This window comes from Telopea speciosissima, chromosome 3, assembly GCF_018873765.1.
Source record: "Telopea speciosissima isolate NSW1024214 ecotype Mountain lineage chromosome 3, Tspe_v1, whole genome shotgun sequence".
NCBI lineage: Eukaryota > Viridiplantae > Streptophyta > Magnoliopsida > Proteales > Proteaceae > Telopea > Telopea speciosissima.
In genome coordinates, this window is record NC_057918.1 from 65,471,861 (window position 1) to 65,497,759 (window position 25,899).

Below are 25,899 nucleotides of genomic sequence, written 5' to 3' on the forward strand. Positions count from 1 at the left end.
ATGACATGGAAGGGTTGGTGAAAACTGAACGGTGGGTGGAGCTTCGAAATCGATGATAATCTACAAGCACCTGAGCCGATCCATATCACGGTTTGGTTCACTATGTTCATTAATCATTACTTCGTATTCTTTTTTGTTTTTTTTTTGGTAACAAATCATTACTTCATATTCATGTAGTCTATCGTGATAGGTTTGTAACCCCAATTCGACTGCCCCTTATGTTTATCATACTTTCCGAATTCGGATTAGAATCTACGTTCAAAATCAGCTTGCGCACGTTAGCAAGAAAAACCTGGAACACGTTAGCGAGAGTACGCGGTAAAAGTGGGCGTTGGGAAGACCGAGCGGTGTTCCCACAATCTGATCCAACGACGTTTTTCATAGAAAACCATTTAATGAGTCTTAGCTGTCCACGCGAATGCAACTTTCAAATCGTATCCCAGATGGCAGTTGATGGATCTCTCCCGCCGCTCCGCGCAACTCTCGAAAAGCAAAAAGCATGTCAGAAGTCATAACCCAGAACCGCCGTTTTTCTTCTTAAATCTTAAGCAGTGGTTGGGTTCCTGGGCTTTCACTTTGCATTAAAGAAGCAATAGCAGGCCTGCCCTCACTCTCTCTTGTGTTCTTTCTTTCCTTTGAAACGAGTAACCACAGGAACCGGTAATGGCGGATTCTGTGAAAAGCGGTCGCTTTCTTTTCCTCAATCCATGGATACTCCACTTGCAGAAGATGTGTCTAGAACTCAAGTGTTCCCTATGGTATCAGTTCGATTTCGTTATTTCCTTGATTTTTGGTAGTCTCATATTTTGGCCGGCAGAGGATTGGACTACATATAATCGGTGATGTTTGCTATTTTCTGCTATTTTAATGGAATAACTTTAGTGCCAAATTTTCTCGCTGCAGCTTGAACTTGCTGAACCGACCATTACTGATGCCATGCGATCACATATTCTGCAGGTTCTTAATCCTTTTTTTCTTTTTCACGAGTTGTTTGTTCATTAGACAATTGAAATTCTACTTCTTTATGTTGTATTTTTATTTAGGTTTTAATTTTGTTTCCTTCCCCAGTTCTTGCATTCTTAGATCAACAGAGTTCGGTTCCGAGTGTCCCGCCTGTAGATCACCTTTTGTTGATGAAGGTAGAGTTAATGTCTGACTTTTTTAGTTTAGATAATGAAATTTACAGACATTCTCAAATGATGCGAGTGAGAATACTTGTTTACAGATTTAAGGCTGGCTCCTCACATGGAAAATATGGTTAATATCTATAAGAGCATGGATGCCGCCTTTGGCACTAATCTCTTGCACTGGGTACCTCAAAGTCATATTGATGCGGCTGGTAACGTCATGTTCATCCTTACTAACCTATCTCCCCTCCCAAAAAAAAAAAAAAAAAAAAAAAAACCTCTGTTACAGTCTATTTGCACTTTAAGTTGGTAATTTTATTGGGATGTTGTTCTGTGTTTTGCATTTTGATCCTTGTAGTTGTGGCAAGGGCATCAGACCGACTCCCAGTTACGTTTACTGATGTTATTGAGGATAGATCCAGGAAGGAACCAGTTAACACCAAGCGAACTCGAACGGGAACCTCTGGCAACCCAAACTCATCCCCTGCATTACGTGCTACTGAAGGGGCTAAAGTTCCTTTGCAACATTCAGAAGTCAAAGTTGAGAAATCTGAAATTCCTGATGAATCTCATGTTCCAAGTAATAGTGGTGCGCTGAAAAAGTTAGAGCAACAGCTTGGGGAACAGAGGGTGCTTCAAGGGGAGGAGAGTGCCCCGTCATCGCAGGCTCAGCAGCTTAGAGATGAGAGTGGAGCTCCAGAAGGGTATTCGAATCAATTCACGCAAACATCCCCGGACAGCCCGCCATCTTTTGGCGCTGGGAAGGATTCGGATGATGACAGCACTTATCATGGTAGCCAGCATGTATGTTATAATCAAATTTTGGCCTTAAGGGTTGATGGAGAATTTCATTCTTAATAGATGGAACTACATGAATAAGGAGCATATGGACAAGTTGCTATCGTAACCAATAATTTACCAGTAGTAATTGAGTTCTCATTTTCTATACTTAGCTTTTTTAATAGTTTAGAAATGTTCATTTTGAGATCCTATATGTGCTGTTTCATATTTATAATTTATTCTGTGACTGAATAGCCTGTTTCACCTTTCATTAGCTGATTGTAATTTTTTTTTTTTTTACTTTGTATTGTTTGCCAAACTGTTCTTTCTTTATGATTTGACCATTTATGATATTACCAATAATATCTTTAATGAGATGTGCCTTTAGTGCACATTTTGCTCCCAGTGGTTGAATGACATGGGGAAGTTGAATCGGATTTTTTTGTGATTTTGATAGCAGTTCTTGTAAATCATATGAAATGCTATTTAGCATGTATCTCTCAAACAATCTGTAATGGACTAACCCAGTGCAATTCCAGGAATGCTACTACAAATGTTGAGAATATTCGTAGAGCTTTTCATTAAATGAACACCTGTGGGATACTCCCCTCCTCCCAAAACAAAAAGGGGAAGGGAATTATTCTATTTAGGTGATAGGTTTCTGCAGAAAAATCCAATCAAAGCTAAGTTTAAACTATTCATTTTGGTGGGTCCCAGTAAACAAGTAAACATGGAATCTATTGTGTGTGGCAGAAGATACTTAATTCATTAGGATGGTGGACAGGAAGGATATCATTCGTTAAAATGAAATGGAACATAAGTGTTCGTATTTTCATCATAGTTTCTTTATACCAATTTTTTTTTTCTTTTTTAAACTTTTGTTGGGATTGGAATTTTATATGGTAAAAGTCAACAACAACTCAGCCTTATCTCAACTCGGCTACATGGATCCTAGTGAAGACAATATATTAAAAGAAAAGAAAAGAAAGGGAACACATCAACAACAGATACAAATCAGTCTTACACACACTAGCTGGGATCGGCTACACGGATCCTTGTCCTCCAATCAGCTCTATTCGATGTCATACTTGAAACAAGGCCTAAACTATGCATGTCTTTCCTCACCACTTCTTCTAGGGTCATTTTAGGTCTACCCCAAACTCTTTATTACCTTCAATCTGGATCAGGTCACTCCTCCGAATTGGAGCACTTGAAGGTCTCCATTGAACATGATCATGCCACTTCAAACGACTTTCTCGTAGCTTATCTTGAATCAGAACTACTCCCAAACCAGATCTAATATGATTATTCCTTATTTTATCCTTCCTGGTTTTGCCACTCATCCATCTCAATTCTCAACATTCTCATCTCCGCTACACGTAGCTTATCTATATGATGCTTCTTAACTGCCCAACACTTCAGATGCACTTCTCCACTTCATCCATCCTACATTAATCCTCTGTGAGACATCATTTTCTATATCATCTTCCTTATTGATGATTGATACTAGATGTCTAGATACCTAAAATGGTCGCTTAGAACCAACCCTTGACTTTTATATGGAAAAAGTCATGGGTTGGAATTTTTTTATGGTACTCATTGTGCAGTTAAAGCTCTCTCCGATGGTCTTTGCATGTGATTCTAGGCACATTGCTGAACCGAGTAAATATGTTGTGTTTTGGGTGTTCCTTCTGCATTCTTTCTCTCTGTGCTACTGAGTATCTCTACAATAGTCTTTGTCAATTTAGTTTTCACAAGATGGTCAACATTAACTACCCTCCTATTTGTCCTGGCAAATTTGATCTTACGTTAGAAGTCTGAGACATTCTCATTGTCTCTGTTGGGTAATCTTTGACTGGCTTAGCATAACGGCATGGGGGCCTAAGTTCTATCATAGCTTATTTATTCTGACTCTTGTATGTGTCCTTTTAAACTTTGGTAGTCAGTTTTTTTGGTCTCTCTGGCTTAGCATAACGGCATGGGGGCCTAAGTTCTATCATAGCTTATTTATTCTGACTCTTGTATGTGTCCTTTTAAACTTTGGTAGTCAGTTTTTTTTGGTCTCTCGTATTTATTTGGTGATACATTTCCTCATTTCCAGCTTTGGCAGTTGAGGTATGGGTGCCTTCATCATTTCCTCGTTACTCTTCAAATGGCTTGTAGAACTTGGGTCTCACACTTCATACCTTGGATTGACAACTTCTTAATAGTAAAATTTAGCTTTTCTGTATAGATTACATTGCTACTCTACTCAATAGCTTCGTTAATATTGCTTTTAAGAGTTTTAATCCAATATCAGTCTGCATTTGCATGCATTCACTTAATCAATACCTATTCAAGTATGTATTAGGGTTTTAGTATTTCTCAGATTTGTGGAATTTGCGTACTTCTGCAGAGTGTTGATAAATTCTCAGCAAAAAGCATGCTGAATAAGGAATCAGTAGATGGGTTTGTAAGAGAGATGGGTCGAGGACCATCAACTCAATCTGGAGAAGATCATGGTAGAGAATCAAAGAGGATGAAGTTGAACCATGAGGCTAGAGATATTGCCCCTGAAAACGACATTCATAAGTCACCTTTTACTGGTTCTGAGAATGTGGTGATGTCTAAATCCATACCCAAAAATTGGTCATCTGCTACTGTGCAGCCATCAGTTGGTCCAGACTGTTCAGTTTCAAAATCAGCTGTGATCTGTGCATTTTGTCAGACATCAAGTTTGTCGCAGGTAATCATTCATTTTGGATAATGCCTTCTATTTTCCTCATGTTTCCTATAGTACCTAAATTCTATTTTCTAATGTAAAAGTATTGGTTTGACATTATTTAATTGATGCAATAGCACTTGATTGGTTGGACCAACATGACCGCATTTGGGAACCCAAACCCAGAAAAAACCTGTCGAACAAGGGTTGGAAGTAGTTAGTTAAATTTTATGTCTTTTATTTGATTGGATAGGATACAACGTAGGAATAAGCTGGTTATTTTATTTGCACCTTATTTTAGTTTAGAGTTGGATTAGGAGATAGTTTTACATTCCCAATATGATTCTTTTGAATTTTACTTATTTATACATATACATTGTCACCCAACGTTGGACACAAAGTCAATTGAATATGCTGATGTATACATTGACGCTGCCCTTCCCTAACAGTTCGAGCTTTTAGGTGAAATACTGAAATGGTAGCAAACAAAACAGAAATTTGAATTGGGTTTGCTCTGCCTGAGTGTGTGGCTGTGTGCTTCCTCTTTTCCCCCCTGCAACTGAGATCTCTCAGAATCCTCCCCTTCTCCTAATTGGTCCTCCACCATTAATAGAACCTTTATCTGTACAATGTCTCAGCATTCATAAAGTTTAATTTTAAGTCTTTTTATTGTGGTTTCTTCCAGTATACTGGGCCAATGATGCATTATGCCAATGGGAAGGAAGTAGTGCCAGACAAGGTAGCACAATCCAATGTCTTGCATGTACACAAGAAGTGCATTGAATGGTAAGACTTAATCCATGACTTCTGATTACCAAAATTACAGTTGCAATTTATTAAGTCTCCCCCTAACATGTCTATTTGTTTAAGAGAGATTCGGTGAGGGAACAACTCGTATAAGAATATGGGTAGCTGTCAAGTACACGAAAGATGGATTATGAACAATGGTGTCTAAATGACCAGGCAAAAGTTCCTATCTGATTCCTTTGAACTCCTAAGAATGTATAAACATAAACAAGTAGCTTTTCACCTAGTTTACAACTTGTTACAGTGGAACATAGCAATCTTAAGGATGTGCTGATCCACTTCCAGATAGACAAATGCTGTGTTTTGGATGTGTGGGCAGCTAGTGCTTTCCCTATTTTTCTTGCTGCATACTGGGTCCTTACCGTGGACGTAGGTAATCTTGCCGAACCATGCAAATCTTTATGTGCGATTATGTGATTGTTGTTTATGATTTCCATTTGTTTTCCGCATCGTTTATGGTTCTTGTTTTTCTACACTTAAGTGGGTCGATGATGTTTAGATGTCCGGTTAGCTGGTGCTTTCTGCTGGGTGCTTCCTTAAAAGACATTGGCCAAGCTATCAAGCTGCTGGGTGCATCATCCAAGGATGACCCACTGATGCCCAACAGATTTTGCCTTTTGCAACCACCAAAAGTGGCTGGGCATCCCACGTTTCCAAGCATGCTTTAAGCATAGAATGCAGAGAAGATTTGAAAAGATTTGGCCATGAAGAGAGCCATTGTATACCAAATAATGTAGAACCAGTTCAACTAAGAACCAATTCTACAGGAGGATCAATACTCTAAGAACCAACAACTACTTTCAGTAGTAATATCAAGCCTTCGATTGTCTCTCAATTGCAGGTTAACTTGCAGAACACTAAAATAAAAGATGAAGAGTAAAACAGAAAACAGGGAAGAAGGGGAAGAAGGGGATAAACGGTTTGAGTCTCTCATTCGCACCTAGGCCTCTCACCTCATATAGGACTCTCTCCTCGCTGCTTCGCACGGTCATCGGTAAAACCCAGAATTCAAGGTTCATTAAATTGTGAGGAATCTAAATGGTCCATTACATATGTAGTGATAGTTGCTATTACAAGAAAAGAAATAAAACAAAAGAAAGTCTGTTACAAGTCAATATTGGGACTTGTATGATAAGAAAACTGAATAACAACCTAGCATCCTAGTCTTTACCTCAAAATAGAAATTACTAACAAAGACGAGAAAATAAAATCTCAACTAGATAAAAAAAATGGAAAATAAATAAAGTAGAAACTAATAAAATAGAAAGTAAGAGAATTTTCCCCAAAAATGGAAACTAAAGACCAAATACAGTCTTCTAGTAGAATCCATCGAGGAAACCACCACTCCAGCAGTACATATATAGTGATAGTTGCTATTACAAGAAAGGAAATAAAACAAAATATAAAGTCCGTTACAAGTCAATATTAGGACTTGTACAATAAGAAAACTGAATAACAACTTAGCATCCTAGTCTTTACCTCAAAATAGAAAGTACTAACAAAGACGAGAAAATAAAATCTCAACTAAATAAAAAAAAGAATGGAAAATAAATAAAGTAGAAACTAACAAAATAGAAAGTAAGATAATTTCCCCCCAAAATAGAAACTAAAGACGAAATACAGTCTTCTAGTAGAATCCATCAAGGAAACCACCACTCCAGAAGTCCATATGGGGGCCCACACCTCTGTTAATGTGAACACTGTTTTGGTTCTTTTCTTCATGCTTCGATCTACATCACTGAGGGTAAGTGATGTAGATCACAAGTCCAATTGTACCTACAGGAACAAGCCCCAAAAATCAGCCCAGCAAGGTTGTGGATTCGACTGCTGTGAGAGGCAGCCTGGTTTGATGATGTGGCAAGTTTTTGTTGGTTCGATGGAGCATCACTTAAGTCAGCCCCAGTGATGTAGGACAAAATATGAAGAAAAAGAGGTCAAAAATCTGTTCACATTATTGTTTACGTGAACAGTGTCACAGCCCCTTATTTTGCCTTGGTGAGAATAATATTAGAAGATCCTTGGTGGGGACCACATGAGAATCCAAGCTTTAACAAGAAAGAGGATCGGCTGCTAGAAGACTTGAAGATCTGATTTTATTTTGTTACTATTCTCTTAGTAGGACTTAGTTACTATATCTATTAGTTTCTATTTTAGTTATTCTTGCATGTGGCTGAACTATATAGCCTTATTGGCTTCTAATTTTTAGTACCTTCTGTTTTAGTTAGGATTTAGTAGCTTCTATTTGCCTATGTTTCTATTTTAGATTTGTTCTTATTTTAGAAGTCTCTATTTTCTAATGTAAGCTTGCCTAAGCTAATAATAGGCCTCTTATTGTAAGGAAGGAACACAATTTACAGAATTAATGAATGAAGTTATGAGGCATTCTTGGACTCGATTATGGGAGTAAGACTGCTGTTCAACAGCTGGGATAGCTGTGGGTGAGAGACCCAGGGCTGAAAGGGCCCTTCTCCTACCCCCTTCTTCTATCTTCTTCTTATCCTTTTTATATTCTTCATCATATGTAACAGAAAAGCAGCAATAAAAAAAAAGAGTTTTAGTTATTTAATGTGTTCCTTATCGTGTTGATCCTGGCTGCAATCGATCTCCCACGGATGTCCCTGGTTCGAGGTCGACTTTTGCATTAGTAAGACTAATGTAATTCTAGATGGCTAGAATACCAACTAGAACCAATAACCAGGATCTGCTAAGGATTGGAGGAATCAGCTAGGTCAAAATATGTGAGATTTTGAAATTAGGGTTAGGGTTAGATGGAATCTAGGGTTTGATGGTAGTGTTAGGGTAAGTTGGTGTAGAGAAGTCTTCTAGTGAAGGTCCTGAGATGTTTATGGAGGTGAAGTGTGTAAGCAAGGAAGAATAATGAATTAGGGTTTGGGTTTTTGGGTTTTGGGAAAATGGAAGAAGAGATCTAGGGTTTAGAGTTAGGGTTCAGAGCAGAAGTTCAGGTCGAGTTCTCCTAAGGGTGTGATGGTTGCTCGATCCAAGTTTGGATGGAATCTAATGGCTGGATTTGCCTGCACAGAATTTAGGGTATGGGGAATGAAGTTCGGGTATGGGGGAATGTTAGGGTTGGGTTTAAAGGATTAGGAGAAGAAGGGTTTGGGGATGGGGATATGAACTTACTTGTTAGCTTAGTGTTGCTTTGGGGATGGGGATATGAACTTACTTGTTAGCTTAGTGTTAGATTATATGGGCCAGAATACTGTGGGGGTATTCTGGACTTTTTCCCCTTTTTATTATGTCTTGTATGTGTGGTTTAGTCCCACATTGCTTGTGTAATTATTTTCCATACTTCATTATGATTATAAATAGATGTGCTTGGGATGATAATTAATCATCCAAGCATTCAGCCTAATTCTAATCTGTTAACATGGTATCAGAGCAGATTTCAAATTAGGGACACCCCTTCTCTTCCATTCTTGATTTCAACTTCTTCTTCTTTCTTTCATTCTCGAGTTCTTCCATCTCATCTTCCCTTGTTCTTCATTCTCCCACTAGGGCAGCACTGATGAGGTGATCTACATATCCAGTTGCTGCCCTCAATTACCTCTTTCCATGGTGCAATTTTCTGCTCGATAGGGACACTACTACCTGTCTGGGATATTTGGAATCTTCAGTTTTTTGGGGTGTGCTTCCATCTCTGCTACAAGGGACCACTCCTCCTATTTGAAGACCAAGAACTGCAGCAGGCCATCTCCTTTACATTTGTTCCTATCTTCAGATCTGTTCAAGACCCCCTAAGATCGATTTTTCACCACAAACAGGGTTTTTTTCAAAACCCTGACAACTATCAATCGAAGGGCTGGTGACTTCTATTGGTTCTAATTTTTTGAATGCTGGTTCTCTACTTATAAAGACACACTCGACCTTGGTTGGAGCTGCAACACTTCAGTTTTTGGGCATCTTATATCCTTCATCGATTTCGGCAATTCAGGGTTTTTTCAAAACCCTGAGCAATATTGATCTAGGATTTGCAGGTTTCTGTTGCGGCTGATATTTGGCAGGGTGATTCAGCATTACTAGAGGACCATTCGATCCTATTTTCAGCTCCATCTGCAGTGCTTTAGCTCTCCTTCTTCCCTACATCGATTTCAGGAATTTCAGGGTTTATTCCAAAACCCTGTAAAAATCGATCTAAGGGATTCCCTATACTTCTGTTGCTGATTTTTGGAGACCATTATTCTACCATTACCAGAGGGCTCTCATCCACTTTTCAGCCCTTAACTTGAAGGATTTCTTGGGTTTCTCTTCACAACAGCCCCTCTCTGTGATTTGGGCTTCTCTACTGTTCTAATGGGTGACTCAGTGGATTCGACTGCTACTTTTGTTGGTGATGGACACAGCAAATCAGATTATCATACCTTTCCTCCTAATCCAATCAAGTTGGATGACACTAATTACTTGCTTTAGTCTAGGTCTGTTTCCTTTGTCATTGCTGGCCGTGGCCTTACTGGTCATGTTAATGGCACCAGTGTTATGCCAACTGAGATTGGAGCTGCTCAAGACAGGTGGCTGGTCAACAATGGAGTTCTCATGTCCTACCTCATTGGCTCTATGACTACCGATCTGCAGCATAATTTTCTTCTCCTTGACACAACTTTGGAAATTTGGGCTGCTTGGCAATGATGCCCAGGTATATGAACTCAGGAAGAAGGTCCTTCACACTACTCGGGGAGAATTGACAGTCTCCAAATATTATGCTACTTTGCGCAGCCTTTGGCAGCAACTGGATCACTTTTCTGACTTTCACCCAAGTACAACTGCTGATATTACTTCATACAAGAAACATGTGGACAAGATCAGAGTTTATGATTTTTTGGCTGGGTTAAATGTGGAGTATGATCAGATTCGGGTTCAAGTGTTGGGACACAAACCGTTTCCCACACTTGAACAGTCCTATGCCCTGGTCTCCTCTGAAGAAAACCGTAGGGCTGCCATGTTGCACCCTCCTATTACTGACAGATTAGCTCTCAAGGCTACCGCCCCGGCCCCTCCTACACCTAGTGGCACTGCTTCTCTTGGTGATTCTACTACAGGGACTGTTGTTTGTGAGTACTGTCATAAACCCTACCACCCCAAAGAGAAGTGCTGGAAACTTCATGGGAAACCAGCTGATTTTGAAGCTAAAAGGGTTGCCAAGACAAATATAAAGACAAAGACCAAGGCCCATCAGACTGAGACTGTTACTGCAGCCCCTGCTACTGACACTGGTCTATCCCAGGATGATCTACAAACACTCCTATGTATGCTAAGGTCTTCTGCGGCTGCTGCCTCTACTACATCAGCTACTGCCAATTCTTCTGCTCCTTCAGGTTCACACTTTGCCCGGTCAGGTATCCCATTTGGAGGTCATTATGCTTCTGTAGCTTCCCATCCTTGGACTATAGATTCTGGAGCTACAGATCACATGACCGGTTCCTCTAGTCTATTTCACAGATATTCTCCCACTTCTGGGAAAGACAAGGTCAAAGTGGCTGATGGTTCCCTTTCTTCCATAACTGGAAAAGGAATCATCGACTGCACTTCCTCTCTTCCCTTGTCTTTTATTTTGCATATTCCTAATTTTACTACTAACCTTCTTTCCATTAGTAGTATCACTAGTGATCTTAACTGCAAAGTCACTTTTTTTCCTTCTCATTGTGTGTTTCAGGATCTGGAATCTAGGAAGCCGATTGGATTGGGTAAAGTGCACGGTTGGCTGTACCTGCTTGATGATGGTCGCTTCTCTCCACCACCATTACCTTCTCTGCTACACCAGAGCTCCTTGGTCTCTTCTGAACTCTACCAGTGGCACTCTTCGTTAGGTCACCCCCCTTTAGGAATTTTAGCTCATTTATTTCCTAGTTTGGTCACCCTACGTACTAAGGATGACTTTTTTTGTGAGGCTTGTGTTCTAGGCAAACAGACACGTTCAACTTATCCACTTTCAAATAAAAGGAGTTCGTCTTATTTTCAATTTGTGCATTCTGATGTTTGGGGCCACAGTCGTAGGACATCTATTTTTGGTCATCGTTGGTTTGTCTCTTTCATTGATTGTCATTCTAGGAACACCTGGATGTATCTTTTGCATACAAAAAATTAGGTTTTTCATGTTTTCAGCGTTTTCATAAAATGATCCAAACTCAGTTCCAGGCTACTCTTAAAATATTGAGAAGTGATAATGGAACCGAGTATACTGAATCCCAATTTCAAAAATATTTGGCTGATCATGGAATTATTCACCAAACTAGTTGTGTTGATACCCCTGCCCAGAATGGTGTGGCAGCATTGTTGTCAAGGCGTTGCCTAGGAGTCCAGGCACCTTGGTCGACTTGGGCGCCTTGGTCGCCTTGTTTGCCTAGTTGGTGTCGCCTTAAGCTTTGGTCCTCTCCACCTCCTTGGGTCGCCTAACCGCCGTGACAACTATGTGTGGCAGAAAGGAAAAATCGCTACTTGTTGGAAATGGCCAGGGCTTTGATGTTTGCGAGGAATGTCCCATCTCAATATTGGGGGGATACAGTTCTCACTGCAACCTATCTCATCAATAGGTTACCTTCTCGGGTTCTTAATTCCTGTAGCCCCTCTGATGTTTTACTGGGACATTCCTCCTTTATTGTGCCTCCCAAAGTATTTGGTTGTGTATGTTATGCTAGAGATACCCGATCTCCAGGCAAACTTGAACCTAGGGGGTTCCGTTGTATTTTCTTGGGTTATTCTCCAACCCAGAAAGGTTATAAGTGTTACCATCCCCCTTTCTGCCGTACCTTGGTTAGTATGGATGTTGTTTTCCATGAGACCCTTTCTTATTATTCTTCACCACCTCTTCGAGGGGAGAGTTCTAGTGAAGATGTGTCTTTTGAGATTCCTCCACTGGAGGTTCCTCTGGTTACTTCCCAGCCTTTTTTACCACCACCCACGGCTACCGCCCAGCCTCCTTTGACTTCTGTTCAGCCTCCTTTGGATGCTACCCATCCTACTTTAATTAATGCCCAACCTCCTCTGGCTGTTCCTCCCTCACCTAACGGGAATCCTTTACAGGGGGAGACCATAGAAAATAGTGTTGTTAATGTTCCTATTCAGGGGGAGCTGACTCCAGTCCAGAGAACTATTGGTGAATTTCAGAAGAGAATTGACAACTCCAACATACTCACGTATACAAGGGGCAGAACCAACAGAGGGCAGCTGCAGTGGACTTCCACTTTAGCACCAATACCCATCCAATTGCCAGCTCCAGATTTAGATCCTCCATCTCCTGGTAATCCCTCTTCTTTCGACCTACCTATTGCTCATCGCAAAGGTACTAGGACTTGCACTTTACATCCCATATCTTGTGTTGTTTGTTATAGTTCTCTTTCTCCCTCTTTTCGTGCTTTTGTATCTTTTCTTTCTTCTGTTTCGATTCCAAAAAATTAACAGGAAGCATCTACAGATGGAAAGTGGAAGGCAGCAATGTTGGAAGAAATGAGAGCACTACGTAAAAATAATACATGGGATCTTGTGGCTCTTCCTCCAGGAAAAAAATAAATTGGATGTAAATGGGTCTTTGTGGTAAAAAAGAAGGTTGATGGTTCTGTAGATCGATATAAGGCACGTCTGGTTGCAAAGGGGTTCACTCAAACTTATGGAGTTGACTATCAGGAGATCTTTGCACCGGTGGCAAAACTCAACACTGTCAGGGTGTTAGTATCTTGTGCTGTAAATCTTGGGTGGGATCTTCAGTAGTTAGATGTAAAGAATGCCTTCCTCCATGAGGAGCTTGAGGAGGAGGTATATATGGACATTCCACCAGGCTTCTTGAATGACAGGACCAAGGGCAGGGTTTGTAAATTGAAGTGTGCACTTTTTGGGTTGAAGCAGTCACCTAGGGTCTGGTTTGGCAGATTTCACAAGGCTATGATTTCAGCAGGTTATAAGCAGAGCAATGCTGATCACACTTTGTTTATCAGACGAGTTGGTGACAAGGTAACTCTTCTCATAGTCTATGTGGATGATATTGTGGTCATTGGTAATGATGGTGATGCTATCAAGAATTTGAAGCTCTTCCTTGGTCGTGAGTTTGAAGTAAAAGATCTTGGCCCTCTAAAATATTTTCTAGGGATAGAAGTTGCTCGATCTTCGAAGGGCATCTTTCTTTCTCAAAGAAAATATATCCTTGATCTATTGACTGAGACTGGGCTGCTTGGTTGTCATCTTTCAGATACTCCTATGGAAGCTACTACAAAACTTAAGGAGAAAGAGGGTGAACCTGTTGACAAGGGTTGTTATCAGCAATTAGTGGGCAAACTGATCTACCTCTCTCAAGCACGACCTGACATAGTCGTTGCTGTAAGTTTGGTGAGCTAGTTTATGCATGATCCCTATTCCTCACATATGGATGCAGTTCGTCGTATTTTTCGGTATTTGAAGTCTGCTCTAGGAAAGGGAATTCTTCTCTCTCCCAATGGTCACTTGAAGATTGAAGCTTATATTGATGCCGATTGGGCTGGTTCTACTGACAGAAAATCTATCTCTGGCTATTGTTCCTTTATGGGTGGGAACCTTGTCACATGGCGTAGCAAAAACCAGAATGTTGTGGCTAGGTCCAGTGCTGAAGCCGAGTTTCGTGCGATGGCCCAAAAAATTTGTGAACTTCTATGGCTTAGAGGATTATTGCAGGATATCGATGTTGCTGTCCATCTTCCCATGTTGCTTTATTGTGACAATAAAGCCGCCATTTGCATTGCTCATAACCCTGTCCAGCATGATCGTACTAAGCACGTGAATGTTGACCGACATTTCATCAAGGAGAAGCTTGAAGCCGGACTCATTTGTGTTCCCTTTGTGAAGTATACTGACCAATTGGCTGATGTGTTCACTAAGGGACTAAGTGGCAAGCTGTTTCTTCCTATCTTAGTCAAGTTGGGCATGCATGATATCTATGCTCCAACTTGAGGGGGAATGTTAGATTATATGGGCCAGAATACCGTGGGGGTATTCTGGACTTTTTCCCCTTTTTATTATGTCTTTTATTATGTCTTGTATGTGTGGTTTAGTCCCACATTGGTTTTGCCCATACTTCATTATGATTATAAATAGATGTGCTTGGGATGACAATTAATCATCCAAGCATTCAGCCTAATTCTAATCTGTTAACACTTAGGGATCCTTGAACCTTGTAGCAGAAAACCAGGAACTGAATTAAATCTTCAAGCTATCCGGCTATGGCAGAACTGAAACTTGAATACTTGAATGCAGATCGATGGAGAGAGAGAGGCATTGAAGGCTATCTCAGCCTAGGTATCTCACCCTCACAGCCTATCTCAGGGCAATGACAATTGCAAAAGCAAATTTCTTATTCATTCAATCGTGGGGGCTCAATTTTAGCTCTTACATATTTATAGCCTTATGGCTGGAAAAGAAAACAAACTCTAACTATGACTCAAAACATAACTAGGACTCGCAACTGAACTAGGAATACTGAGTTACTAACTAGGACTTCTAACTAGGATTCAATCTTACACACTAGGAATCCCAATTAGAATTTATAATTCAATAAAAGATTAACTAAAAGAATTATCAAATTAAAATCCTAACTTCAGCCCACGATTGCTGTTGTGGGTGTAGGGATTCCCCTACACCTACCTGATGGCTACTCCTGCTGGTGTAGGGAAGAATCCCTACACCTGCGGATGGTTTTAGACAACCAATTTACATCAAAGACAGGTAGGCTGTGGTCTTCGTCAACCAAATTATCATCGACCCAATTTTTGAAGCTTGTTGGGTGATTTGATTCATGTAATGAGAGATTTGAAACTACACATTGGTTTATTGGATGGATATCTTTGTTCTGGGTTACAAAGAGGGAAAGTTTATTAATCTATTTGGAACTTCGGATTATTTTCCTTCATTTTAGTGGTAAAGTTTATGTTTTTGTTAATTTTGAAAGTGGTTCTGAAGCCTTCTATGCATTTTCTAACTTCCTTGACTTATGCTTTTTTCATACTACCGACCTTTGGTCTGGATATGTATAATATTTGATGTTACAGGACACCCCAGGTGTATTTTGTTGATGATACTGTTTATAATTTGGAGAAAGAAATTTCAAGGGGTGCAAAACTTAAGTGCAGCCATTGTGGGCTGAAGGGTGCAGCTCTTGGCTGTTATGAAGAATCCTGCCAAAAATCTTTCCATGTTCCCTGTGCAGTACAAATTGAAGATTGTTGGTGGGATATTGTAAGCTATCTATGCTCTTTAATTTTTTTGTCATGGGCAGTTCTGCTTTAAAGATGCAGAGCTCTTTTTCTTTTAAAAAAAAATTCTAAAATTTCGGTGCTCGAATTGTTTGTGCTTGTTGATTTGTTGGACTTTTCACAGGAAAATTTTCTAGTGCTTTGTCCTACTCATTCTTCAAAAAAGTTTCCAAATGAAACCTCCAAGCTTGGGAAGAGAATGGGAGCTTGCCATGTTTCAGAAAATCAAATGTAATCTCAATATTTTCTTTTCATTTGACCAACTGCTGCATAAAGCTTCCTCAATCTTCCGAATTGTTAAGATTCTGCTTTCTTTTTTAATTAATATTTTTCAAAATGTAGTGAACTGTTTTATTTTTTGATAAGCTTTTGGATATATATATATATATATATTTCAACTAATCATGAAGCTGGTACACATTGGGCTTTCCTTTTACATGCGATTAGAGCATAAGAACAGGTAATTTGTACTTAATTAAATATGCACATATTTCTTCTGTGTATGTGGGCGTAATTGGATCCCTTCTTGTGTGGTGGATGTGCTATACCAAAATATGGTTGTTAATGGGAAATTTGCATATCCATTTGTAGCACTGAATCTGAGCAAATGATGGTTAAATATCCCAAGTGGTGGTTTAAGTATTTCCTTCACTTTTTATTAGTCCTTTGTGTAATGATGATAGTGACAATCAGATACCTTTGCCACTGATTGTAAAGGGGCAGGGTGTCCTCATGTGCCTATGCTTGTGTATGTGTGCTCTGTGTAGATTTTTTGATTAACTGTCCATAATATCTGAAGTTCCTATTTTTTTACAATATTTGGTTTTCCTGTTATGTGGATTTTAGCGTTGGGTTCCAGAAATGTATTCTTATGGTGGACTGTATATCCTTTTTTTTTGACAGAGACAGTTGTCAACCTATCAAATCAGGGGAAATGCTGGCTGGTAATCATCAAGGATGGGTTCTGTGTGGATCTTCACTCTCCGTTACAGAGAAGGTAAGTTGCAGATTGGGTTGGTATCTGGGTTTTGTGCATGTTTGCTGTCTACTTATTCTTCTTAGAACTTTTGGGTGGATGAGATGGTTTTTTTTTGGTAATAACATAATATTAAGGGCCCACAAAGCGTGGAGCAGCAGTGTTACAATAGTCTAAATACAAACATTGGGATAAAAAGGGGAGAGGAGGGGTGAGGAGAGGTGTCCTAACTGGCAGAACTGCAGAAGTTCGATTCTTAGAGGCAAAAGAGGCCAGGGCATCTGCAACCGAATTACCCTGCCTATGGATATGAACAAAAGTAATTGAAACAAAATGAGAACTGAGATTCCTAAAATTCGCAGTCACTGTAGGTAGTCTCATGGTATGTCACTTTCCTTATCATTCAACAAATCAATGACCAACTGAGAATCCCCTTCTAAGATAATATGTTGATACCACTTTTGTATACCTTTATGTTATACAAAGCCAAAGCAATGAGGAGTTTGCTTCATCATTTGTCAAGCTGTTAATTGGATCTGGTTATCTCAATGCAGCTTCTTACAGTCTTACATGGGCCTGTGATAAGGGATTTTTCATTTTGGGCACTGTATTGCATAAAAGACCATTAGGTTTTCATTGCATGTGAAAAGCTTCTTATTGTTTGGTTGAATCCAGTTGACTCATTTTGGTCCCTTTTCTTGGTTGTCCTTTGGTTTCTCTGAAGGCACTGATATGATTCAGCAGCAATAGAGTATCTAACTTGTTCTTTTGGTTACTGTTGTGTAGAATCTTTTGACCAAGTTCGCAAAACTGACTGGTGCTACTATCTCCAAGGTTTGGAAGCCAAATGTCACCCATGTGATTGCTGCGACAGATGAAATGGGTGCTTGCAGCAGGACTATAAAAGTCCTTATGGCCATCTTGCATGGGAGATGGGTCTTAAAAATTGACTGTGAGCTGCTGTCTTTTGCTTCTCTGGACTTGTCTGTTATGTTCTGTAGTCTTGTTACTTCATTCAAGTGTTTGCTTCATCAATTATGAACTTATGATGTGGTAACATGAAATGGGATCCAGTTGTCTGTAATTTTTGGCCATGGATTTGGTCCCAGTTTATGTTTGTTGGGAGAATCGTGGGTTAGAAAGAGAGAAGGAAAATAATAGCTTAGAATGTTATTTCATCATTGATAGTTAAGCCCCTCTATTTGTAATAGAGGGGAAATTACAAAGAGACTAAACTAGGCGAAGTGGGATTAAAACCCACATATCCAACTTAACTTAATAATATAAAAAGAATAAAACTACCCCAAAAAGATCAAAATACCTCCACGGTATTCTGGAGTACATATTCCAACACTCCCCCTCAAGCTGGATTATACAAATAAGTAAAGAAAGAAGATCCAGCTTGAACTAAAGAAAAAAAGAACTCCTAATAATGCTAACACTCCCCCTCAAGTTGGCGCATACAAGGTACTAGTGCCCAACTTGAACAAAATGGGAAAAAACTAAGTTGCAGCAGAGTCCAGCTTGACATATGAATGCAGCTCCCAAATAAATCTTCAAGAACTTGCAAAATAGATCTTCAAAACTTGGGTAGATTTGCTTAGCAAACAGGGGCTGGAATGTCTTCCAAAAAAGGCAGTTTTCACCAATCTTCTAGTGTTGTCCAGTGATGAATCTCTGAATGATAATCTTGAAGATAAGTAACTAGGATATCGAGCAGATGAATCAAGCAGCAGAAAAGATCAAACAACGGAAAAAATCAACCCAACTGTAGAACCTCATATACGCAGGCAATAACCAAACATCTTCAATATTTTAATACTTCATTCTCCCCCTTGCGGTAAACTCAACCTAATAACAAAGTAGATGGCAATGGCAATAGTGGAAACTCTGATCTTCTATGTTTTGCATCAAGTGTTCCTGCAAGTTCTACTTCTACAATGTCTGTAGGTGTACTGTACATAATCCCCCCCTCACGTGTAGTACACGTGGATATAACAGAGATGATGTAAGAGATAGGGCAAAAATATAATATTCCAGAATTTTCCAAGAGGTGCTAAGGGTAATGGAAAAGGAAGAAATGGCAAATTAGAGAATACCATTATCGTCCAAAGTGGTTATGGGTATATGCCAAAGGTATGTTTTGGGAGGTGGTGAAATGAAAAGAGCAGTGGGATAATGAACCATGGTAAAAAACAATGCAACAAAGTAATCTTCAACCTTATTCAATTGATCAAACTAAGTCCAAAACACCAATCTCCAATGATCAGATCTGAATTATAAAAAAACAGGTCTGATTTTTAGAAGGAGAAGGCACTACCTTCAAAAACTTGATCGATCTGTACACAAGGAAGAACAAGTGTGAAAAACTCCAGTTTATAAACTCCTACATGCTAAATAGAATAGACGAAGATATTTGGACAGCAATGGATGTAAGAAGCTTCAACAAAAAACTTGGATCGGATCTGAATTTGTGAACAATGCTAGGATCAAGCCTTCAAAGTAAGCCGGATATGAACCAGAAAAGCTTCACATAACTGAATCGGTTCGTAGTTGCAATCAATAACTTTGGAACACACTGTTGTAATCCCAAATAAGCTGATTTCCAGGGTAGTAGATTCGAGTCTTCAATAATGAAAGAAATTCGATCTCCAATAGTAGGATACTTAGTCTCAATAACAGGGCAGCAGTAGTCCTCATAAAGGCAGCAGTAACATGTCAACCAGTCATGCTTACAGAAGCCAATCAATAAAACCAGCAATATATGTAGTAAAGCTCAATAGAACCAGCAAATATAAGATAAAGAACCCGAAAGATCCATAGGTAGTTGAAGCAGCCGGCCACATAGGAACAAGTAAAAAAAAAAGGTTGATAATTGGAGAAACCGAGCCATAAGAATGAATCTGAATTTTTGCCAAAAAGAACTGATGAATGTTGCTGAAATATGGGTTGAATATTCCTCTGATGGTTATAAAACTCTCCTAAAAAAATCAGTAAGAGTGGACTGCCTTAACCCTTAGATCGATTATAGTTAGGGTTTTTTTACTGAAAGTGAAGATCGATTGTAGGGAAGGGGGCTTCAACAAAAGTGATGATGACTTGTCAAAGGTGATGTCTTCTGGTAATAGATGCTGACCACAACTGCGGGAATGGATCTCCAGTTCGAATAACCAATCTCCTTAGTGATTGAGACTTGATATTCAAGTGAGAGAAACACCAAAATTTGCAGGAAAAATAGGGCAGCAGCTATCTTGTGTAATATAACTTCTTTTAGCCATGAATAGTTAAAGTAGAATGTCCCTCTTGATGGTAGAAACACCTCCAAAAAACTCCAACAGCAGCAATCAACCCTAACCCTAAAATCGATGTGTCAGGGTTTTATAAAACCCTGAAAAGGAGGATCGATTGGGGTTAGGGGTCTTCAAACACTTGGAAAGAGGCTAAGACTGAGGTCAAGTGGTCCTTGTAGTTGGAGTAATCATCCCTCAAAAAATCAACAAAAATTGAAACTTGTAACCCTAATGTCGATTTGAGTTGGGGTTTTAACAGGTACTCAAAAATAACAGGTTGAGAAGGTTTTGCTGTAAGAACAAATCCAGCCATCAGAAAGTGTCCAGTTGCATCTGAAAAGGGAAACCCCAAAATCGATTGGAGTTAGGGTTTTCAGGTTGAGATCGATTTGGGTATGGAGGCTGGAAAAGTTAATAAAAGATGGAGAGAAAGAAAGAAAGGGAAGGAATACTATGGAATAGGGTAGAAGAGTGTTGGAAAAGGCTGCATAGGGGGCTCCAACAATGGAGGATCAGTCTTCATTAGGTAGAAATCAGATCTCCAAAAATTCTGGACAGCTCCAATATCGCAGGTAAGGCTCCAGCAGATTTCGAACAGAATTTTTTTAATAAAAAAAGGTAGAAAGGGAGGGGGGCAGCAACTAAATCTTTGATATGCTGTGTTTACCTCATTAGTGCTGCCCCTTTACAGGTTGAGAGGAAGAAGAACAGAAGAAGGAGAAGCCGAGAAAGGGAGAAGAAGGGAGAAGTCGATTGAAGAGATGGATGAGGGTTTTCTTCTCTTTTTCTAACCTAGATCAGACTAGCTCTGATACCATGTTGGGAGAATCGTGGGTTAGAAAGATGGAAGGAAAATAATAGCTTAGAATGTTATATCCTCATTGATAGGTAAGCCTCTCTATTTATAATAGTGGAGAAATTACAAAGAGACTAAATTAGGCGATGTGGGACTAAAACCCACGTAGCCAACATAAACTTAATAATATAAGAAGAATAAAATTACCCCAAAAAGACCAGAATACCCCCATGGTATTCTGGGGTACATATTCCAACAATGTTGCATGGACATTCCGTTTCTCCTTTTTTTGCTTAGATTCTCCAATCCTGTACTTTTACTCTGCTCTACTCAATTTGTGGATTCTTGTTCCATTAAAGCAGTGTTAGTGCATATGTACACACACACACACAAATATTGGAGTGTGACATCTTAGGTGTCCGTGTTGTGTTTAGTTTTTTTTTTTTTTTTAAAAATAAATTAGTTGGAGGTGTTTTTGTGGTAAAAGTGACATGTTGTATGTTTCTAACTGTCATTGTGTTGTCGTGTTGATTTCCCTGGAGTTTCCTGTTTTGTTGTTTAGTTTGCCACTTCAAATGCTTCTGGACAATAGCTTGTTTGGAAGCTTTGTGACAATCATGGTTGTTCTGATGGCCCCAAAAATGGTTGCTGCCTCATTGAATGAATTTAAGATGTAGGTATATGGACTTTTGATCTGGGTTCCAATTTTTCGGTCCCGGTTCATTCTTAGAAGTTCCCTCTTGTGGCTTTACATTGTTGTGCCCTACTTCATTGCCTGAATTTTTATGCACACACACACAGAGTGGCATTTGGGGTTTTGATTTGTTTTTTTTTTTGGGTTGTGTGTGTGTGTGTGTATGGATGGAAAGGGTAGTGGAGGTTTTATTTTTTTTCTGGCAGAGGTGACCAATGTGTTTCATGTGTCTTATTGTCACTATGTTGTGCTGATTTCCCTACGAGTTTTTATTTCGATTTCTTTGTTTAGTTTTTCCACTTCAATTGCTCCTGGCAGGGATAAAAGCATGCTTGGAAGCTGTGCAGCCTTTGTCTGAAGAGCCTTTTGAAGTTCAGCGTGACATCCATGGTTGTTGTGATGGCCCCAAAAATGGCAGACTTAGGATATTGGAGAAGGTAGCACTCTCGCAATGCACTTAAAACACACTTATTTAATTGCTTGCACACATTGCACTGTGAAATATGAATGTTTATGGTTGGTTGAGGTTTAGTGATCTCTGCAATTATTATTTAGGCACCAAGGCTATTGACTGGCCTCAACTTCTACTTCTTTGGTGATTTTGTGCCATCATACAAGGAATGCCTCCAGGATTTAGTGTTGGCTGCTGGGGGTACCTTTCTTACGAACACGGGCATCTTGCTCCCACAAGATAGTAAACACGCAACTTCCTCGACATTCATTGTTTACAACCGTGATCTCCCGGAAAATTGCACTTCAATGGAGGAGTATATGGAATTTAGATTCAAAGAAGCAGAAGATTTTGCTGCCGAATTCGGATGTCGAGTCATTGGCCATACATGGCTTTTAGAATCAATAGCTGCTTGTAAGATACAGCTTCCTAGATGCTAATATTTTAGGTTCAAGAGCTGTGTTTTTTGGCTTGTGTAGAGAAGCGTGCTTTTAACTTCATGAATGAGGAGGGCAAGTAATCTACCTTTTTTGGTTTTGTATATATTTTATAAAAACCGGATCAATACTGTTTTTATTCTACTAAATCCAAACCAAAAGGTTTTTTTATTTTTTTATTTTGTATATATCAGAACAGACTTAAACTGGACCGATACAATTCCTATCGATTTGTTTTGTTTTGGTCAGTCGATTTTGATACGGTTTAATTGATTTTGTTTGATTCACTTGGGTCAGTGACTAATGACACCCCCTAGTATCAGGACAGTGAAATCGTATCACTCAATATACGATTTAAGTTCAAGATTTCTCTCGATGCCTGGAGAAGGAACTGATTCATCTTCTCCCTTCTATTGCTATCACTTCGACAACCCAGGAACACCTCGCAATAACTCCCAGGAAAAAAGTACCCATTCTGGAAGAGAGCCATGAGGACTGCTCTTGATGCCAAGTTCAAACTTGGCTTCTTCAATGGCACCATTGATCAGCTGGAGGAAGGTGCATTCAACTATGCTGCTTGGAATCGTGGTAATACCATGTTCGTGCTTGGTGCGTTGGTCAAGTGCTCACTTGCTGAGCGCTTGGTCACAAGTTCAAGTCCTGGAAACAGCCTCTTTGAAAACAGGGGTAAGATTGCGTTCATTTGACCCTCTCCAGACCCTGCTAAACGTGGGAGCTTCGTGCAATTTCTACTACAAAGAGCAATATCTTCACTATGGATCCATTGCCTTCCATGAACAAAGTGTATACTTTGATACTTCAAGAAGAACAAAAATGAGCAGTTCAAGGATTTTCTTGAATAATGTTAACTATTTTGAAACCATGAAAGAAGCATGAGAGGCATGTAAGAAATTTTTTCACAAAGGTAATGTCGCTCAAATTTATTGCGTTACTCGTGATATTTCCAATCATGTTCATGATCAATTTTTTTGTCTTGCAATATTACGCTACGCTTAAAGGGTGTTTCAGTTCTTCATGGGCCTAAATAACTCATTTTTCATTATAAGGAGTAATATCCTTGGAAAATAATCCTCTCCAATTCCCTAAAGTGTGTAGTGCGGCAGTTCGAGATGGAGATGTCGACACCTAGTAGCTTAGATAGCCAATGGTGCCGAGCTCAAGAAGAAATAATAAAAAAAAAAAAAGAAAGTTGATGAGCTCGGACCATTGCATGTTCGAGCTGCCAGGTGCCGACATCTCTACCCCAAACTGCTACACTGCACATTTTAGGGAAATTGGAGAAGATTAAAATCCAATATCCTGACTATGGATCCATTGCCTTCCATGAACAAAACATATATTTGATTGTTCTTCAAGATTAATGGAAACGAGCAATTCAACTTCGTCCCGCACAGCCCTTGGAAGATGCTGCTATGGCTGCAGGTAATTTGGTGGAAATAGATGTGGGGAGGCCGAGCTGCCGAGGACATGACATGCCTCATTGTGATCACTACGACTATTTTTCATAAAATAATTGTAGTTCTTGTGAAATTTGCCTGGTAGCCAAGTAAACTAGAAATCCATCCCCTTTAAGCAAGGTTTAAAGTATCGGTATCGGTCGGGTCATTTTAAGAGACGTATCGTATCGTTTCGGAGATACGTATCGAACAATACAAATATGCATAGAAATGGTCAAGATACATATGAAAATACACTTTTGGAACAAAAAACAATATAAATAAGCAATATATAATAAATGTCTTGCATAAAACCTAAAATGGTGAATAATGTATAATCAAACAAGTGCATTGAATTGAAATTGTTATAAAAGAAGAAGTTTCTCACATGTTGTTATCGCCTATAGCCATGAAGAGTATTCGATAATGCAAAGGATGATGTTGTAGCACTCCTTGATTCATTTTTTAGTTTAAAAGTGTGAAAAACCAAGATTAAATGCAAGATTTTAGACTCTTAGTTGAGAGTTTTCCTTCATTTTTTCGTTAAATTAGGAATTGTATGTGAGTGAAAGTGGATTTTTTTATGGAATGTATCAAATGGTATCGGTATGTATCGGTGCGTATCGGTATGTATTGGTGCATATCGGTATATATCGAGCCGTATCGGCCGATATGTATCGATACGTATTAAACCACCCATTGAACCCTTTACTGAACGTATCGATACGTATCTGTCCGTATCGATCGATACATTTCGATACAATTTGAGACAGTTCATTTTTTTTTAAAAAAGGAGACATATTGGTATGTATTGTATCGCGATACGTATCGTATTGGTATCGATCGATAGCGATACATATCGTATCGATATCTACCGATAGCGATACGTATCGATCTGTATCGTATCTTATCGATCGATACTTTAAACCATGCCTTTAAGTTCTATAATGTGACCATAAAAATCCTTAGATCCAATAATGACTTTGAATTTTTCTCGCATCCAATGCAAATTTATGAGTGAGAAAAACATTATACACCAAAGATCTTGCGTCTCCACACCCTACAACAAAATGGTGCGGTTGAACACAAGCACATGGCTGTACTTAAAAAAGCAAGAGCCATTTGCTTCTAAGCTGGCCTACCCATCATTTTTTTGGGGAGAATGTGGTTTTTACTAACACATCTAGTAAACCGATCGATCCATTGCCTTTTTTCTGTTTTACAATGACGCTCTCCTAATGAGGTCTTGTTTAATGCTAGTCCTTCCTACCAAGCTCTTATCGACGACTTGTTGGGTGTCTCATTTATTTGACCATCACTCAATTGGAAATCACTTTCTCAATCAATTCATGCAACCATCGAGGCAACCTCATATGGATGCAGCTATACGTGTTCTCAGATATTTAAAGTCAAATCCCGGAAAAGAAATCCTCATGCCAACTTCAAAGTCATTTTTAACTCTCAGCATATTCAGACTTTAACTAGGCAAGTTGTTCCACTACCCGTCGTTCTATAACTGGATATTACACATATTTTTGGAAACAACTCCATCTCTTGGCGAACCAACCAAGAAACAATCCATCGTATCTAACTCATCTGCCAAAGCTGAGTATCGGGCCATGACCACCACCACGTCTGAGCTCATTTGGCTTAAAAGTCTTTTCCAAGATTTAGGAGTTACACATTCACAATCCATGCATCTCTATTGTGATAATCAGGTTGCCTTACACATTGCATCCAACCATGTGCTTCATTAGCGCACCAAACACTTGTTCATGAGAAGTTACTTGCAAGCATCATCTAAACTCAATATCTTTGAACAAATAATCAATGAACAGATATTTTTACCAAGCCTTTTGGAAAAGAGCAATTTACTTATTTACAATTCAAGTTGGGTGTTATCGACTTACACACACCGATTTGAGGAAGAGTATTATGGATAAAGTTCTACATGGGCACATTATGATAAGGATGTCAATGGATATTCGAAAATTTGTATTTGATCCGCGTTCGTATTTGTTAAGGAGAATCCGAATCCGTACGAAATTAATCGGATACGAATATGATAAATCCCCTGTTCGACCTATTATTATTCGATTCGTTTAGGAATCCGACAGTAATAAAATATTTGAAATATATCTCTATGTCCGTCTATCC

The 25,899-nt window shown here is 39.3% G+C and overlaps 1 protein-coding gene across 1 annotated transcript; it reads left to right on the top strand.

Moving 5' to 3' along the window:
• Window positions 1–602: 602 nt before the first annotated feature.
• LOC122653951 (BRCA1-associated RING domain protein 1-like) lies at window positions 603–22,368 on the top strand. The gene is made up of 13 exons (XM_043847915.1): window positions 603–758; window positions 904–957; window positions 1,069–1,139; window positions 1,226–1,339; window positions 1,486–1,931; window positions 4,303–4,632; window positions 5,294–5,394; window positions 15,438–15,624; window positions 15,766–15,872; window positions 16,545–16,638; window positions 17,404–17,569; window positions 21,716–21,834; window positions 21,953–22,368. Exons 1-13 carry the CDS (start codon window positions 664–666, stop codon window positions 22,286–22,288), a joined length of 2,220 nt encoding a protein of 739 aa, XP_043703850.1. The 5' UTR covers window positions 603–663; the 3' UTR covers window positions 22,289–22,368.
• The last annotated feature ends 3,531 nt before the right edge of the window (window positions 22,369–25,899 follow it).